At 38.1% G+C, this 18033-nt stretch overlaps 1 protein-coding gene across 2 annotated transcripts in view; it reads right to left on the bottom strand.

Annotated features, from left to right (window-relative positions):
- PSD3 (pleckstrin and Sec7 domain containing 3) overlaps window positions 1–18033 on the bottom strand; it is a 492046-nt gene that overhangs the window by 374333 nt on the left and 99680 nt on the right. For both annotated transcript variants that reach the window (XM_063455812.1, XM_063455813.1), the window contains exon 2: window positions 136–256. In XM_063455812.1, coding sequence (XP_063311882.1) covers window positions 136–256 — 121 coding nt within the window. The remainder of the gene's footprint in view (window positions 1–135; window positions 257–18033) is intronic.

Genomic DNA, 18033 nt, shown 5'->3' with positions numbered 1-18033 from the left:
TGTCAGCTCATTCACAGTGCAGTAAGTACGGAAAAATTATTCCAATACAGTCTAATGTGACGATAAAACATTATGTGCTTGTTAAGACACATTAAATCTGGAACATCTCTCAGATGATTTAAGATGAATGCTTACCAATTTCTGGTGCCGTGTTATGTGTTGTTTCCATGGACTCGCCAAATAAAAATTCATACTTTGCTTTGGCAACATTCTGTGAGTGCGCCGAGGTGCTGTTAACCCAAACATACCTCTCCGCCTGTGAAGAAAAGAGAAAACAATAAAATTAAACAAACAACTCTTTTAGCTTTCATTAAAGCTATGGGGAAAAAAGTGTAACACACACACACATATATATATATATATATATATATATATATATATATAGGAAACATTAGACTGTGAGAGTAGGACCTGCCAAAGATGGGGTACATTGACGTTGTGGCAGGCTTATGCAATGTATGATCATATAATGTAACTAAATCCCAATTTTTTTGCCTAGATTAGGTGTTTTTAAAAAAAAAAAAAAAAAAAAAAACTTTTACAAACGAATAAAATCTGTCAACATTGAAGTTGCTGTTTAGTAGATAGGAGAGTGCGCTGGATCTTGTGTATTTATTATATATATATATATATATATATACACACAGAAATAGATCAAGGTTGGTAAATGCTTGCATAAAAGTTGGATTCTGACAGAGTCACGCAGAATATGCCTACTTTTTATTAGGATTCAGGGAACAGTTACAATGACACATTTCTATTGAGTCATTTGGTTTCCTAAGCTCAAACAAGTTTATATAAACCCTCCATATACACTTAATCACATTTTCACTTACATAGGCCGTGTGAATACCAGCCAGGGGAGGTGTGGTTAGGGCTGATAAAACATGACATGCGCATTATCGTCTTTTTGTCCTATTCCTGTTATAAACCAATTAGAACCTTCAAGAATCACAGACACATGAATTATTGGCAAAATATTCCACGGCTTTATTAAATATATATAAATATAAATTTAAAAGGTCATTGTCAACAACGCTTGAAAAGACATCCCCCCAATTAACATAACTAAATACCCAGACAATGACCTCAAACATTTTACAGAATACATCCATATAACAGTGTAACATAGTATAAATAACATAAACATTAACATAGCCACCAAGGGCATCCCTTTCCACTGTAGGGGCATACCAAGACACCCCTTCACCATTATCCCAGCCACCAAGGGCATCCATTTCCAGTGTAGGGGCATACCAAGACACCCCTACACCCCCAGGTTCGTAGCTACCGCCGAGCTCGAACCTACCACCAAATCCAAAGGTAAATATTCCTCCTGACCTATCCCACTTACCAAAAAACCGACCTACCTCCAATTAACCTAATCCATCCCCCGCCACCGTGACAAAACGGGAGAGTCATACCTCTTAGCCATAACCAAACTAAAATTAGGGAGGGTGGGCGGGACAGCTAACAACAGGTAAAGATTTAAAATTAAAATGGAACCTGAATTTAAAATGAAGAATTATTATATGACTAGGCCACTCCCCTTAACCAACTTAACCAATCAAGTCACACTCATCCATAGGCCTGCCTCCTAGCTATGTCAAGGCCCATTCCACCTAGCTTTGCTATTCCATGGGCTTCATAAACAAAAGTGGTTTATCTACTAAATGGCCGAGTACACCCATACTGCTACATTAAACTAAAGTTGTTTTGGTGCCTATAGTGTCCCTTTAACCCCTTAAGGACCAAACTTTTGGAATAAAAGGGAATAATGGCATGTCACACATGTCATGTGTCCTTAAGGGGTTAAGGTAGCACCAGCCCTGTGTGAAGAACAAGTGTCATCTCACTTGTAAAGCACAAGCAAGATGTGGCGTTGGAGGAATGGGTCGTACACACAGTCTAGCAAACTACAAAGAATCAGCCTCTCAATATATGAATTCAAATAAATATAATGTATTTTTGCCTACCCAGCACATGAATACAACAGGAAAATAAATGACAGATCTATCTCCGGAAATCAATGAGGAATGCATTATTTAGCATACAAAATATAAGTGTAGTTGTATATGAGCACCTGTGACCATCAACTGTGAATATTGTACTTTGAAAAAGATCCCTAAAGGACAGACTGTTTGTTATAACTGCAAAGACTATCAACAGTCATTGAGCAATTTAGACTGTCTTTAGAATGTAATCAGCAAATGCTGCTGAATTACTATTACATATTGTATTAGGGGATTTTGATACATAACTTTACCCAATAAACTTACAGTGGTAATTTCTTTATATAAATACCTCAATCAGAAATCGGTCCCCTGAAAATGTAGGTCACACTACACCATCAGCAATGCTGGCATTAAGCTGGGTGCTGACCTAGCCTTGGTAGAATATTATGAAATGTTGGAAGCCCTACATGTATCAAAACACGTCTTTAAGGTGGCTTTTGCGTGAGAACGCCTCTTGAGCGAACATTTCTCCATAATACACTAAATCCATTATTACCCAAATAACTAATTTCCATGAAGAATCAACAGATAATTACATGTTATGTTTGACGCCATCCGCCATTATTTTACTAAAGGATTTTCAAAGTGGTGGAGTACGTAATTAGAAGCTTAGAAGCTGCTTACTCCATTCGGTCAAGCTAGACGGAACTCAAGCTATTTCTTAAAATGAGTTCTTTGTGTAATCATGCAGTTCTAGAGCCTGGCTAGCAAATCCAAAAATGAAATCACTGATGGGGAACAAATCTGAGGCATGGCAAGATATGTTTTTTTTTTCTTTACTAGACTGCCAATTATTGTTTATCATTAGTAGTCATACAATTTTCTAACAGTAATTCAAAACACTTATTCTAGAAGAAATATGAAGCGATGTAGAATAAGAACACACTTCTAGAACTTCATTTACTACAGCATGATATATTATATGTACCTGTGGACAAAGGGCAGCATAATAATCTCCTCTGTGCCAAGGTTAATAAATTTAAGTTTAGAAAAACGTCGGCTGAGAGGGGATATGATAATATTATACAAATATTTTCAGGGCCAATACAAACCATTGAGTGGAAATCTATTCACAAACCGGACTTTACTTAGGACATGAGGTCATGCATTTAGACTGGAAGAAAGAAGATTTCGTCTAAGGCAAAGGAAATGTTTTTTTTTTACTGTAAGAACAATAAGGATGTGGAATTCTCTGCCTGAAGAAGTGGTTTTATCAGAGTCCATACAGATGTGCAAACAGCTACTAGATGCATACTGTACTTTAAAAAACAGATGAGCTACAGGTGGGCAGCACCAGGATCGCTGATGACCACGCACAACGGGACTACCCATACACTTACCTCTCTCGCAGAAGCCCCGACCTTCCTTGAAACTCTAGGGCTGAAAGCGGCGGACGCACAAACCACAGAGGGAACCTGGGACCCAGAGAACAGCGCCCCCTTTACCCCGCGCGCTGCCCCGGCACACCACCAGTCCACATGAATGCAGCTAAAAGAAACAGCCCCATGGACACTGCACAGAGACTTTGTATAACCGGGCTCTTCGGACACTAACGATAAGAATGTTTTTTTTTTTTTTTTTTTGTTGTTTTGTTACCTGTTTATCTGTTCATCTCAAATTAGAGACCGAGCGACAGACACTTATATCTATACTTGAGATGAGATTGTTTATACCCCAGCTTATCAGTTCCCAAGCTGCACAGTATAGCGCAGCTCAAATCCTGGCACAACGAAAGGGTTTCCTACTTACACCTACCAGACATGTAGGGACCCCCCTCAAAGGTCCATGACCCCGCCATAAGCACCTACCACCGTGCCAACACGCACACACCCAATAGACGAGACGACCCCCCCCCCGCTAACCCCCTTGGTCAGGGGTAACAAGCAGCACATACCTAGCACTGAACACCACACTGAGATGGAAATGCAACCGTAGGGATGGTAAACAGACACAGGATCAACAAGTGACACAGCTTGGCAACATCCCATAACGGATTTAATCCCAGTAATAGGAACCATATAGTAATGTTCGATAAACACACGGTTCTGAGATAATAATGTCACCTAATGACAACCAAAGCATCTTCTCTGCACATATAACCCCAGAACCACAAATCCAGCCTCAATCTCAAGCTTGACTCAACTCATGAGCATTGACATGTCCTGTACACCTTAGGAAGCTCTCATTTAACCTCTGACATGCCCTATCAAACGCAGTAAATACACATAAAAAAGTGCTGTATAATCATTAATAACTCTCTGTCACACAAATGTATGCCTGTTTATAACCTATTCCTGCTGTTGTGGCAGAATAGGTACTTGTGTACCATTTATGCACGATAAAATAAAGAATTTAAAAAAAAAAAAAAAAAAAAAAAAAACAGAATATTCAAGGATATAATTTTTCAATGTAGGGTAATAGCTGCTTGATCCAAGGATAAATCTGACTGCCATTCTGAATTTTTTTCCTAGTTTGTTGCAAAATTGGAAGCGCTTCAGACTAGGTTGTTTTGCCTTCTTTTGGATCAACCGCAAAAAACAAATGTGAGGAAGGCTGAACTTGATGGACGTAAGTCTCTTTTCAGCTATGTACCTATGTAACTATGTAAGTCCCACAAGAATCATCTCCTCTTGATGAGATGCCCCAGGTAGTAATGAAAGGATCATAACAGCGTGGGTCAACCAATGTTCCACATATGACTTAAAATAAAATGGCAGTACTCAAAATAATGTCACTACTCTGGAAATTACACAATAAAATATTTTAAATCAACTAAAGCAGACGTGCCCAAAAGGTAGATCCCCATATGTTTTAAAACAGCTTCCATGATGCCTTGTCAAGCATCATGCGCGTTGTCATTCGACAACATCTGGGGATCTACCTTTTGGACACCCCTGATCTAAAGCTTCTGTTAACTTTTCTTCATGTGTTGTTATGTTTTCATTTACTTTTATAATACAGGATTACCAAATGACATCACAATCATCCAGTTCAGTCCAGGCAGAGCCATGGCACACAATGCAAAGGAAGAGGAGAAACATGGTTCAATATTCCTCTTCTCTACATGCGGTCTCTATTCTGATTGCCATGTGCAAAGGAGTTGAATAGTTACATCAAGGGCAGGCTTTCACATATCTGTATTAATGCTGGTAATTCAAAAGAAGGCAAATAAATTCTAAAAAAAAATTCTAGAGCAACTTCCTATTTTGCCAAACATTTAGGAAACAAATATTTTTTTTTTACTCCAAACTAGCAGGTTACCCAACATAGTGACAGTTACATTCTTGCATATTATGTTAAAAAAAAGAAAAAGAATCCAGGTATAGATTTATCCCCACATATGAATCCCCTTCTTAATATGGTACCACTACCAGGACATGAAGACTAGTCCTTAAAGGGATACTATAGGCACCAAAACAACTTTAGCTCAATGAAGCAGTTTTGGTTTATAGCTCATGCCCCTGCGGTCTTACTGCTCAATTTACTGCCATTTAGGAGTTAAATCACTTTGTTTATACAGCCCTAGTCACACCTCTCTGCATGGGATGTACACACTTCCTATAAAGGGAAATCTAATGTTTACAGTTCTGTTTAGTTGAGAATTTTTTTAACTCCAGCACTCCAGAAAAACCCAAATATGAGTAAAGCATAAAAAATATTAAAACCTGCTAAAGTGTGTATAAAGAAATAGTTCATAGCCTTGTAGAGCACCAAAACTAATTTGTCATTACAAAATGCAAATGAAGCATCAAATTGGTAGTTCATTATAAGGAAGCAGGGCTGCTCACAGCTGATACAGGATTGAAATCTAACCAAATTTCAAACCACTTAGCAAAGGTTACCTTGAAAACAATTAACTCTAAAGGATGACGGTCCAATCCAAATATCCAATACTCTTTATAGCGGAGCACTGGGGACCTTAGGCATGTGAGCGGCTCTAGCCGCAATGTGCCTACGATTTTGTCATCTGAGAGACTGAAGCGGACGTTATCCGTAATTATGGTTCGGATAGAACAGGAAAGTTTCTAGAGAGGGAAGAAAATGTTACGTATTCTAAAATATACACAACATTTTCTTCCTAATTTTTAGTGCATTGTAAAAATACAAAATTAAGAAAATACCATATAAAAAATGGGTTTCACAAACTGTAGTGGACATTAAAATATTGCATCTAATGAACTACTATTTTGATTTGGTTCTAACAAACATGTTTGAATGTTTCTTTAGAAAAACAGACTGCGTAGCTCATGGGAGACAATTTATTTCAAAAACTAATTTACAAACTCCTTTTACCTATTAGAAATTATGGACAGCTTGCGTTCACTTAGGGAATATGGTAATGATGTGGATAGGAAGAAAACATATGGCGAAGCCTAAGGGTATATTCAGGCAGAACACGTGGTTTGCTAAACTGATTTTCACTGACATTTAGCGACACGGCACTACAGGCTGCCAGATAAAGCTTTCTAAATTATATAACGACTTCATGCTCGTCTGACCTTTCATGGTCAGTAACTAGAATATTCTCATCAACAAATATTAAGTCACCTTCATTTTACTCATGAAATTGGCTCATAGGTCACATATTAAGCAATGGGCCTAGCAAATGACCTATTCAGAATTGGTTCAAGCACAATAGTGTTAGTGGTTATATTAAGAGAAAGGTTTGCTGGCATGTCCTGCCTGCTGCTAAAGATAGTTTTTAATAAGTTGACTGCATGTGGAACATGGTTTTTAAATATATCAATAATTAATAATTTTAAGGAGCATGCATCTATCTATCTATTTCCATAATCTGTCCACCAGCTGATCAATATCAGTTTATATATATATATATATATATATATATATATATATATATATATATATAAAGCAAAAAGGTTATGGTGGGGGAAAATTGTGGTTCAAAACCCCTTCCACCTGAAGTCTGTGGATAGTTAATACAATGCTAAACAAAAATCTACACACTAGTTAAGCCATAAGACTTGCTTTTCCCACAGAAATCACGAACCTGCAGTGATGTTGCTACCACAAAGGATTCTGGGTGGGCATATGCAAATTAGTTTAACATAGAATTTGTGATTTATGTGGGAAAAGCAAGTCTTATGGCTTGACTGGTGTGTAGATTTTTGCGTAACATTGTATTATATATATATATATATATATATATATACACATACACTGACCAGCATCAACATTAAAACCTCCCAATTAAAGGGACACTCCACTGCCCAAATGCAAAATAAATAAAGAAAAATCTCTGTTTAGTAGATATACCCAAAATGAAAACTGTCATGCATTTAATTATTAGTAATTTTTCATTGGAGATATATCTTAAAAACAGCTCGCAAAACCTGCAGTTCTCTTGTCTGCTGCCTTTGCAAGCTCTCCCCTTCTAACCCTGCCCAGACTTTGTGGCTGTCCAATCACAGACTTCCCAATACAGCTCAATGAGAAGTCTTTGTAAGTCAGGTGCTTTGGGCAATTGCTGCCTTTTGAGGTCAGCTGCATTGCGCTAACAAAACCAGGAAGTAACATTACCTGCTGTCTTCTTGAAAGCCAAGGAAGTGTAACCAGGTTAATTAATAAAAGTGTCAAATTCTATTGAAATCTGCACTTTTTGCAAAATGAAAAAAGACACAATCTTCACACATAAAGCTCTTCAGCAAGCTAAAGTGGTTTGGAGGTCTGCAGTGACCCTTTAATATCATGTAGGTCCCCCTAGCAGGGCCTTTGCTAGACTATTTTGCACCCTAGTCAAGACCAACTAAAACAAAACACAAAATTGCTTCTCAGGACACAAATGTTGGGGTAGTTTGCATACATTAATAGGGACGTATTTTGTTGGAATTATAGTGAGCGGCTCATGTTACATCATTAAGAAACAAAATAAACATAGAGCATGCAAAAAATAAAGCATATTAATAAGGCCAAAATCTTTATTTATTTATTTATTTATAAAATATTTTACCAGGAAAGATACATTGAGATTTCTCTAGTTTTCAAGTATGTCCTGGGTCCACAAGTCATTGCATTGTTACAGTTAGTGCACAATAAAATACAAAAAAACAATATTAATATACAATATATACAAAATTTAACAAAGAACAGGTAGGAAATATATAATTAACCATGACAGGTGCATTCTGTTTTGAGGTATGTAGAGAGGGATCTCTTAAAGGACTTTAGGCTTAGGGAAGATTTTAAATTGTGTGGGAGGTCGTTCCACAATTGCGGCGCTCTGTAGGAGAAGGAGGATCGGGCTGCTTTCTAATGCAAGTTGCAGTGGTGCCTGGAATGTCCCCTTAATGTGTCAAAACGATATTTGTACTGAACTATTTCAGAGAGAAAATCTATTTGCTGAAACAAATTGCAGATAAATGTGTGAAATTAACCTGAAGTCATTGCAAGCCATTTATGGTTTTTTTTTTTTGTTTTTTGTTTTTCAATCTGCTTTCTCAAAAATAATACAAGAAAATAGTAATGGTCCTCTCTCCCCAGCCGTTCAGCCCCTCCTAACAAAAACTGTTCACAGATGAGGTGACATTCGAATGACACAAAATCACAGTACTTTGTGATAAACTAACTGCTAGGGAATTATAAGCCCTGTCCTATTGCTGTCTGTCTTCTGTGACAGCCTGTGGTTTAGCCTATAAAGGCAATAGATCAGCACTTCTCTGGCCACTTAGCTTTCGTGATGTGAGCATATAATAACACTTCTGGCAATTAGAGATATTCTGTGCACTTCACAGACCTTTACCTCTCTGGATGTAGAAAAAAAAAAAGGCACACTGACAACTGTGCGGGAAGGAAATAAATTAACTGCTTCACTGCTGTTAGCAGAAACAAAGAAACCCAAATAAATAGTTATAAAAACAAATGAAAAGGTCATTTAAAATGATAATAACTCAAAAATATAAAGAGAGATATATAGATAAATGGACGGACAGACGAACAGACAGATCGACAAGCAAACAGACAGACACATTTTTAGTACATCACGTTAAAGTAGCCTTAACTCCTTTTTTATTATTAAAATCTTTAACCCCTTAACCCCTTAAGGACCAAACTTCTGGAATAAAAGGGAATCATGACGTGTCACACATGTCATGTGTCCTTAAGGGGTTAAGCAGGCAAAGCATCCCTAATAAAAAAAATAAAAATAGACAGAATTTTTTTATTTTTTAGAAGATTCTTCTGTGCATAATTTGCCACAGTCCTCATTAACAAAATTCTGCATGTTACCATTACAAAAGTACAGATATATCAGCAGCCAAACCGGTACTTAATGCGGGCAAAATCTTGAAAGCATGTAAATCACTGTTCTGGAAGCCTTGTCAAAATACTTCACAGAATACTTTCTTCTTCCTCTTTTTTCCTTACTGACTCATTTAATTTATTACTTAATTATCCAGCATATTGTGACAGAGTGCTAATTATATTATCACTGGTGATTTTGTAGATTATGTGATCCTGGAAAGTCTATTTTATGCACTGCTGTATATTTGGGAATATGTGATATAATGATACATTGCATTAACAGCAAAATGGCTGTCCATGAGTGGTTCACTGGCTTTGCATCTCTTCCTGAGTTGTGTTTCAAAGCAGTTGTATACAGCAAACGCAAACTAAAATGGAATAAAGAGGCAAAAAGGTGATTATTCGTTGAACTAATTTGCATATACCCACCCAGAATCCCTTGCAGTAATAACATCACTGAAAATTTGAGATTTCTGTGGCAAAGCAAGTTTTATAGCTTGACTGATGTGCAGATCTGTGTTTAGCAATGTATTGACTATCCACTAACTTCAGGTGAGGGAGGTTTTCAATAACTTTTGATATCCACCATAACTTTCTTGGTTTGTGCTCTGCTATATATATATATATATATATATATATATATATATACACACTTTTTTTTTTTGGCTTACAATACTTTGAAAACTTTAATTGCAAAAAAAACCCACAAAAATAAACACCTTACTCTGTAACATCTATATCAAAGAAGTGCCTATAACTTTCTATTTGGTGTGCAAGCTAACATGACACGCAGCCTATTTACAATGAATCTTTTGACCATTATTCTGATAATGATAATGACTACCTCTTGAGCTCCACTGAGCTAACCAACCAGGAAGTTTGGTGGGGGGGTGTAACAAGGCTAATTTATAAAAGTGCTAATTTCTATTGAAATCTAAAAAAAAGATTTCACAATCTTCACACATAAAGCACTTCGGCAAGCTAGAGTGCTTAGGGTGTGTGAAGTGTTCCATTAACCGTAAGCCCCAAAACCCCAAAACAATAGGTTTCTCTAATACCCTAACGTTAGCCCCTAACACTAACCACTTCACTTATGTTCCTTTCACACTACCTCAACACATCATAAACCATAATCCAAACCCTAAAAAGAAGACATTATCCTAACCCTAAACATGTGTCCCAACCGTAGCCCTAAACCTAAACAACTCTCTTACCTTTGAGGCTATCTGACACAGCATACTTATAAATGGGAACGTTCAACGGGAACATTTGAGTCTCAATGTTTTAAAGTCAATGTTTTAAATGTTACAGTATTATGTCGAGGTCACTCTGCAAGTCGATTAGAGGGCAACAACACTGCATGTTGAAGATGATCTATTTAAAACCAACATAGCTTTATTAATTGACCTGTCGTATTCCGTTTGCAAAACATTGGAAGCCTTTTCTGTACAGGACTCAACACACCAAGATACAATTTGGAGTCATGTAATTGCAGCCTTAAGGTGTCTCAAATTTGGATCACTATTTCTTTATGGGTTTATAAACACTAGGCCGTGCCTTAATGGATACTAACAGGTTGTGTCTAATTTTTTATACGTGCACCAGAGATACAGTGTGATCAGAGCTTTTAAAATAGACATATTTTAACATTTCAGTCCATTAGTTAACATAAATAAGTCCCCCATCTATAGCGAGTGTATTAATGCATAACAAGCACCAATTAATTGGTCCTTTAGTGAACATATCCTGAAGCCTTCTCTATTATCAACACAAGGCTTTTGTGATTTCTTTAAAAGGGCAGCCCAGTCAATCGAATGTTGGGGGGTGGGAGAGGACCCTTGAAACAAAACAAAAAAAATACTTCGCTTGAGACATCTGTCTGCTTTTTAATGTCAGCGGCTCTGAAAATCTAACACAAAGGATCAATAAACAGCTGTTCTGTAAGCTACCATGTAAACAAAAGCTGTAAATATTTTATACTGCATTCATATATATTCTAATAACTATAACTAATTTATAGATAGCTTTATCGCATAACACATAATATGACATGTTTTGGATAAACAAAAAACACAGCGCTCCTAGATTTGTTTATTTTAAGAGAGGCAAAAAAAACAAACCTTGCACAGACAGAGGAAAGTCAAAAAAGAAAGTATTGTACATAACCATGATTTAAAAAAAGCAAACCATAGTCATTTTTTATTAACTTCTATATATATTTATATATATATCCACTATACTGTTTGCAAAATTCATTGACAGAGTGCATTATTTTACTGCCATAATAATAAGCACTTATATGCATAGAGATGTGGTGTGCTAAAATATCTAGGACCCCTGAGAATTGCTGGGGAAAAAAAGTCTTATTCTACACTAGACTCTTTCCATTATAAATGCATGCACCGCTCATTCAGTTAGGTATTTTTCTTGCCATAGATAACTACTACTCACACTCTACGGAGACCACAAACTTTAAACACACTGCTTTCCCTATCACCATTACTAACCTGACTGCTCAAAACCGTATGTCTCACTTCACTCGCTGAAATTGTGCAAGAGACCTTGACTCTCTTCATCCCTCACTCACACTCCTTCAGCCCCATCTACTTCTCTAACCTAAGTTAACTCATAGCCACTACACAAAAATACATTTCTGCTGTGCGTCTGCCCTCCTGCCTCACTGACCCTATCCTCTCAGCCTCTTCACTTATTGTGCTTCTTTCCTTCTCCTGTGTCTGTCCTGCTTTAAACATGCAGCCCGAAGGCCCAACCTTGACCCAAACCTCCCATCTAACTTCCACCCAATCTCCATACCACCATTTGCCTCCATGATCCTTGGTGGAGTTTTAAATAGAAGACTAGCTTTTTTGAGTTTAACTCTCAACTAGACCAGCTGTAGCCTGGTTTCCATGCTCACGCTGAATCGTTGAGAAGGGTCACTTATCCCTTTTTAATTATTTTTAAACTTTCTGCCAGTTTTGACCCTGGTGATCACCAACTTGTACTTCTCGCCTTAAACTGTTAACCACTTTGCTTCTCTCTACTCCCCTTACTCTTCAGTAACCTGCATCACATTTCCTCCACCAACTTCCTAATCTAACAATTAAAGCATCTCTGTCACTACGATTTCTGAGTTTGCCATAAAAATATTAAGATAACAGCGCCTGCATAGTTGTGCTTCAGGTAAGTATAACTCACCTGTTACCCCCACCCTACCCAAGCTGCTGCCATTGACCACAACTTTTTCTTATGTATGATAATGTCCAACCGATAAAATGTTTTTCCCCATTTTGCTACTTCCTGCATCACAGTGAGCTTGAAACATAACTGGAGGACTTGTGATCTCTCTGTCCATGAAAGAAAACAAAACTAAACAAAATCACAGAGTAACACAGCCAGCGTCACTATAGCACCATGAAATTCTAGCACTCTATGACGTTGCTCTTCAATAATGTCTGTGAGACACAGAGTGGTCAACAAGCAAAATCGTCAGCATGTTACAATATATTTACATTCATGTATTGTACTATACAAATACTGTGGCTGCACAGTTCGTTGCTACAAAAATTGGGATAGAACAAGATAGACCCAGACATAACACACGAGAACCTGGCTTAAAGCATCCTTGCCGATTCACAAATGAACACCAAAGCTCCCCCAACCTGACCAATTGTTTCTGCCGTCGGTCAGAATCTTGGAATATCAATGGCTTTCAATGTTGAAGATATTTCTATAATATGGCAAGTACAAGAAGCTCTTGGACAGATATTATACAGATATTAAGTCGGGCATACCTATTATTTATATTTAATAGCAATTTGCCATGGAACGCACAAACAAAATCTCATGTGGTCCTCAGTCAATGAACTGCATGCTCCACTTCCTCAGCAGATGCTAAATACTTAGGAAAACATGTGCCAGTATTTCGTCTAACCGATGGACTAAAACACGCGTGTGTTCAAAGTTAACCTGTCTGCTAAAAAAAAAATGAAATATTAAGGTCACCAACATTTCTTCTGGAAATAAAAATGAAATGCATCAAGTTTAGCCTTTCAAGTATGCCTTTTGTTGGTTACAATGCAAATAGAAAAGCAAGAAAGAATTGGACTCCAGTCGTGTCTCAGAAAGGAGGAATGTCCCAAAATGTCAATCATATTTCTCTCTGATCGAAAAAGCTATAATTATTACTACAAATATATGGAAATTAGAACTGTAAATGTATGGAGTAAATTATTACTTTAAGCATATGGACTATACATAATGGTGAACTGTGTTTTATAGAAATATAATGCCACTGAGAGGTCCAGCAGACATCATAATAGGATACCTCCCAACTGTCCCTATTTAGGAGGTACAGTCCCTATTTTAGGAACAAATCCATATTTTCTATCCTAATGTCCTAGTTTTCTATAAGTTCAATATTGTTTGTGTGTTTCAGTGTATAACAGAGCTCCACAACAATAATACTCCCAGTTACATAGTTACATAGCTGAAAAGAGACTTGCGTCCATCAAGTTCAGCCTTCCTCACATTTGTTTTTTGCTGTTGATCCAAAAGAAGGCAAAAAAATCCTGTTTGAAGCACTTCTAATTTTGCAACAAACTAGGAAAAAAATTCCTTCTTGAACCCAGATTTATCCTTGGATCATGCAGTTATTACCCTACATTGAAAGATTATATCCTTGAATACTTAAATATTCTGTTTATGCAAGTACGCATCTAGTTGCTGTTTGAACATCTGTATGGACTCTGATAAAACGACATCCTTATTGTTCTTACAGTGAAAAACCTTTCCTTTGCCTTAGACGAAATCTTCTTTCTTCCAGTCTAAACGCATGGCCTCGTGTCCTATGTAAAGTCCAGTTTGTGAATAGATTTCTGCACAATGGTTTGTATTGGCCCGAATATATTAGCATAATGTTATCATATCCCCTCTCAGGCGATGTTTTTCTAAACTAAAGAGGTTTACATTTGTTAACCTTTCTTCATAGCTGATATGTTCCATTCCTTTTATTAATTTTGTAGTTTTTGTAGTCAGTGTCTTTTAAAATACAATAAATGTGTTTAGAAATCACTGTGTTTAAATAAGATACATTGTTCTTGTACTAAACTACATTTTAGTTGCCTAAATATGTATTAGCAAGTCACCCAAAATGTCTTGGGAACATTCGCACCCTTGGCCACACCCCCACTCACACGCCTAAAATAAAAGTGTCCCTATTTGCCTATTTGAAATGTTGTGGGGGTGTAATAAACTACAAGACAGGCTTTAAAGTTACACTCCACTAAAAGTTTGGAGGGTCCATGGCACACTCACAAGCGGTCAATATTGATTTGCTAGGGCGAAACTTTCATTCATCAAGGGCAAGTGGGTAAGTAGAAATGTTGAGCCCTGATTTATTATTAAATACATTATTTATTTATTTTTTTAAAAGAGAGTCAGCTACATGTGAAAGAGAATGTTAAAGGATCAGTCTAAGACCCAAACCAACACAGCCTACTCTAGTGGCTATGGAGCTGGTAAACCACCGGCACTGCCCACCTGCACAATGTCAAATCATTTTTTGACACCCTCAGCCTATTACTGCTGTTCAAATATGGATGACTTACATATTGCAAATAAAACGTGTTTGTAATATGGCACATGAAAGGCTGCTGCTACGGGCTCCAGATGAAAACCTATTTTTTTTTATAAAAAAAATACTTGAAATGGTTCGACACGGACCAGGGGAACCAACAATGAAAAAGTGCCCCTTTAAGAATATGTATTACATTTACCAGTTACCAGGAAATTCTCATAATCAGATCATTACAACTTGGACATAGTGTGTCTATGGTTATTTACCATACAGAGACACTTGGGAGAATACTATATTAAGTGGCTAAACACACAGATTGATTTATTAACAGGTGAAATGTCACATTATTGAGTCTTTTCATGAAATAGAATATGAGGTGTTATTATGGCATGGACGTAGTTACTTCAGTACTCACTCTCTTTTATCATTTATTACAGTACTAACAAATTTGGTTTTATAGCAGGTGAAGATCATGACAATTTTATATAAGATTATACAACAGCAAAGTACAGTAAAGTACACTAATAAGACAATGGGTAAAGAGTACAAAATAGAAACATATGCAAACCGTAATAGAGATAGCATACAATCAGAAAATCATGTATGGGAAGAGGTTCATTGGACAAGGCGTGATGCGGTTAAAGGAGCACTATAGTCACGAAAACAACTTTGGAAGCAGCTTTGGTGTATAGATCATGTCCCTGCAGTCTCACTGCTCAATTCTCTGCCATTTAGGAGTTAAATCAGTTTGTGTATACAGCCCTAGTCACACCTCCCTGCATGTGACTTCACAGCCTTACTAAACCCTTCCTGTTTAGAGTCATCTAATATTTACACTTTCATAAATAAATCGCTGCTCTGCAACTTTGAAACAAGGCATGTTAACCGCTAAATATAATAAAAGATTACCTCATTCATTCTATTGTTCTCTGCAACTCAGGTCTATGGAGTTTTCCCTAAGGACAATTAAACAAACAAGTCCCCAAAGAAGTCAATGGCAAAATAGCCGTGGAAGCTGCAAACATTAAATATATATGTGCACATCATTGGTGGAGCATTAGGAAACACTGTTGTTTAAAGGGAACCTATCGTCTCGAATGTAACAAAGTTTTTTTTAAGGACTATGGGTTCCATTTCATCATTGAGACCACTGACAATCTCATTTGCTGAAAAAAAAACATTAAGACGTCATGCCTACTGACATCTTCTGCAATCTTGAACACACAAGAAGCATTGGATCGGAGAAAGACATTTGTGGCCAAAAGCCGCACTCCTCCAATTAAATGTTGCTAAGTGCTTCCTCTGGAAGAGGGAGCTCTTCTAGAGGCTTTCAGAAAGACAGTATTTAACCCTGCAATGTAAACATTTCAGGGTTAAAAAGGCAACTGTACCCAGACTACTTCATTGAGACACAGTGTTCTGGGTGACTTTAGTGGTCCTTTAAGGTATGTGATATGGCCAGTATGCAACATGACAATATAATTCACAAGACCCAAAAGACAGACAGATCTGTGTAGGGGGCAGGGCCGGACCGCCATGCGACAAAGTCGCACAACAGAGCAGCTCCTGCAATTTCTTATATTTTAAGCCCATAAAAACTTAAAAAATACCTACCTAACAACTGGAAGCTGTGACTCAGTGCAAGAGGGCATCCTGGCTCAGAGGAGAGGCTTGCTGATCAGTTCTAGTCCCTTGGAGGGGTGCTCTCCGTTGTCCATGATGGGGATCACTCGGGCGGTGAGTGGGTTGAACGTCCGCTGCCCCGCTATCCAGCCTAACTGCGCCATGCCAGAAGTACGAGGCTATGTGAAACTGGCCCTGTTCTGCACCCCCCCCCCCCCCTCCTGGACTGGTGGGGGTGAACCCAGTGCTCACCCTGGGGCCCCAAGGTGTGCAATGACACCGGTGTATCGAGTTGCGTCAATGTCGTCCCGGTGCTCAGAGGCCGCATCCAAAATGGCGGAGACCGCGTGGCTAGCCACCACTGCCAGAAGAGAGACCGACGCTCCCACCACACTGGCGGATTGTCAGCGCAGGCCGGGCGAATACCTGCAGGTGCCTGCTAAGAAGCAACCCAGAATCTGGGTTCCGGTCCTGGGACGAGCCAGGTTATGGCGGAGGAACCGGAGATGTACTAAGCCACCGCATGCAGCACTGCAGAGATCAACGGAGGCTGACACCCACAAATCTACCACCAAACCTACCCAAAATACGGCTCACAGAATGAGACACCGCTCCGGCCTGCCATACCTACCTAACCGCCACGAGGGGACCGCAACGCTTGGGCCGACTGCTTGCAGCTGGAGTGCTGAAACTAAAGATCAGCGGGGCCGTGAGGATCCATATCCTGCCCACGGTGGGCATCGGTTGAACCGCAGGTTAAACATTAGGGGACTGCCACTCTGACACCTGCATAGAATACAACCACTGTATTTCATCCCATACAGTAGTTTCAGGCTTTTGTCCCTATCTGATTATCTAACTAGGCTGGTCCAGGGATACATGGTCACTGGACATCTTGCTAGCGAGGGGGTCAGCAAGGGTGGTATTTTCTACAGATATACTCACACCTGTCTGGGGATTTACCTTACTGATGTTTTCAAGCTGTCTAATAACCTATACCCAGAAAGGAAGTTTAGCATATAAAGCATAATGAGACGTTTGCCTACACAGAGATATTCATTCATTCAATAAGCGTCTGCTACAATTCTATTAACATAATTAATGGTTAAGCCTATACAGCCTCTTACACACACATGCTATGACTTGCACCACACTACTGTCTACTCTTATAAATTTTTAAAAAATGTGCACAGTTATTCATGCCATACGTTTGTCTTTATAAGTTTATGGAAACTCTGGCATTAGCTGTTGTGGCATTGCTGGCGTAAATGTAACATGTATAATCCATGCACGAAAAAATAAAGATTTTTTACAAAAAAAAAGCAGATCTGTGTAATCAGCCAGTAAATATCAGTACAGACATTAAACAATGTTGTGGCCTACATAGAACTGCAATCAGATAACAAAGAGATCACTATAGACCTCTCAGTTCATTAGACAACATCCAGATCAATACAGAATTACAGGATAACCAGGCAAAGTCAAGGGTAATGTGCTCATACTTTCCACTAAAATATGTTTACAATTCAGATAGCACTCAGAATGCAGAACTGAGAA

This window comes from Pelobates fuscus, chromosome 5, assembly GCF_036172605.1.
Source record: "Pelobates fuscus isolate aPelFus1 chromosome 5, aPelFus1.pri, whole genome shotgun sequence".
NCBI lineage: Eukaryota > Metazoa > Chordata > Amphibia > Anura > Pelobatidae > Pelobates > Pelobates fuscus.
Note: the sequence above shows the minus strand (reverse complement) of the source record. Positions and strands in the feature narration are given on the sequence as shown.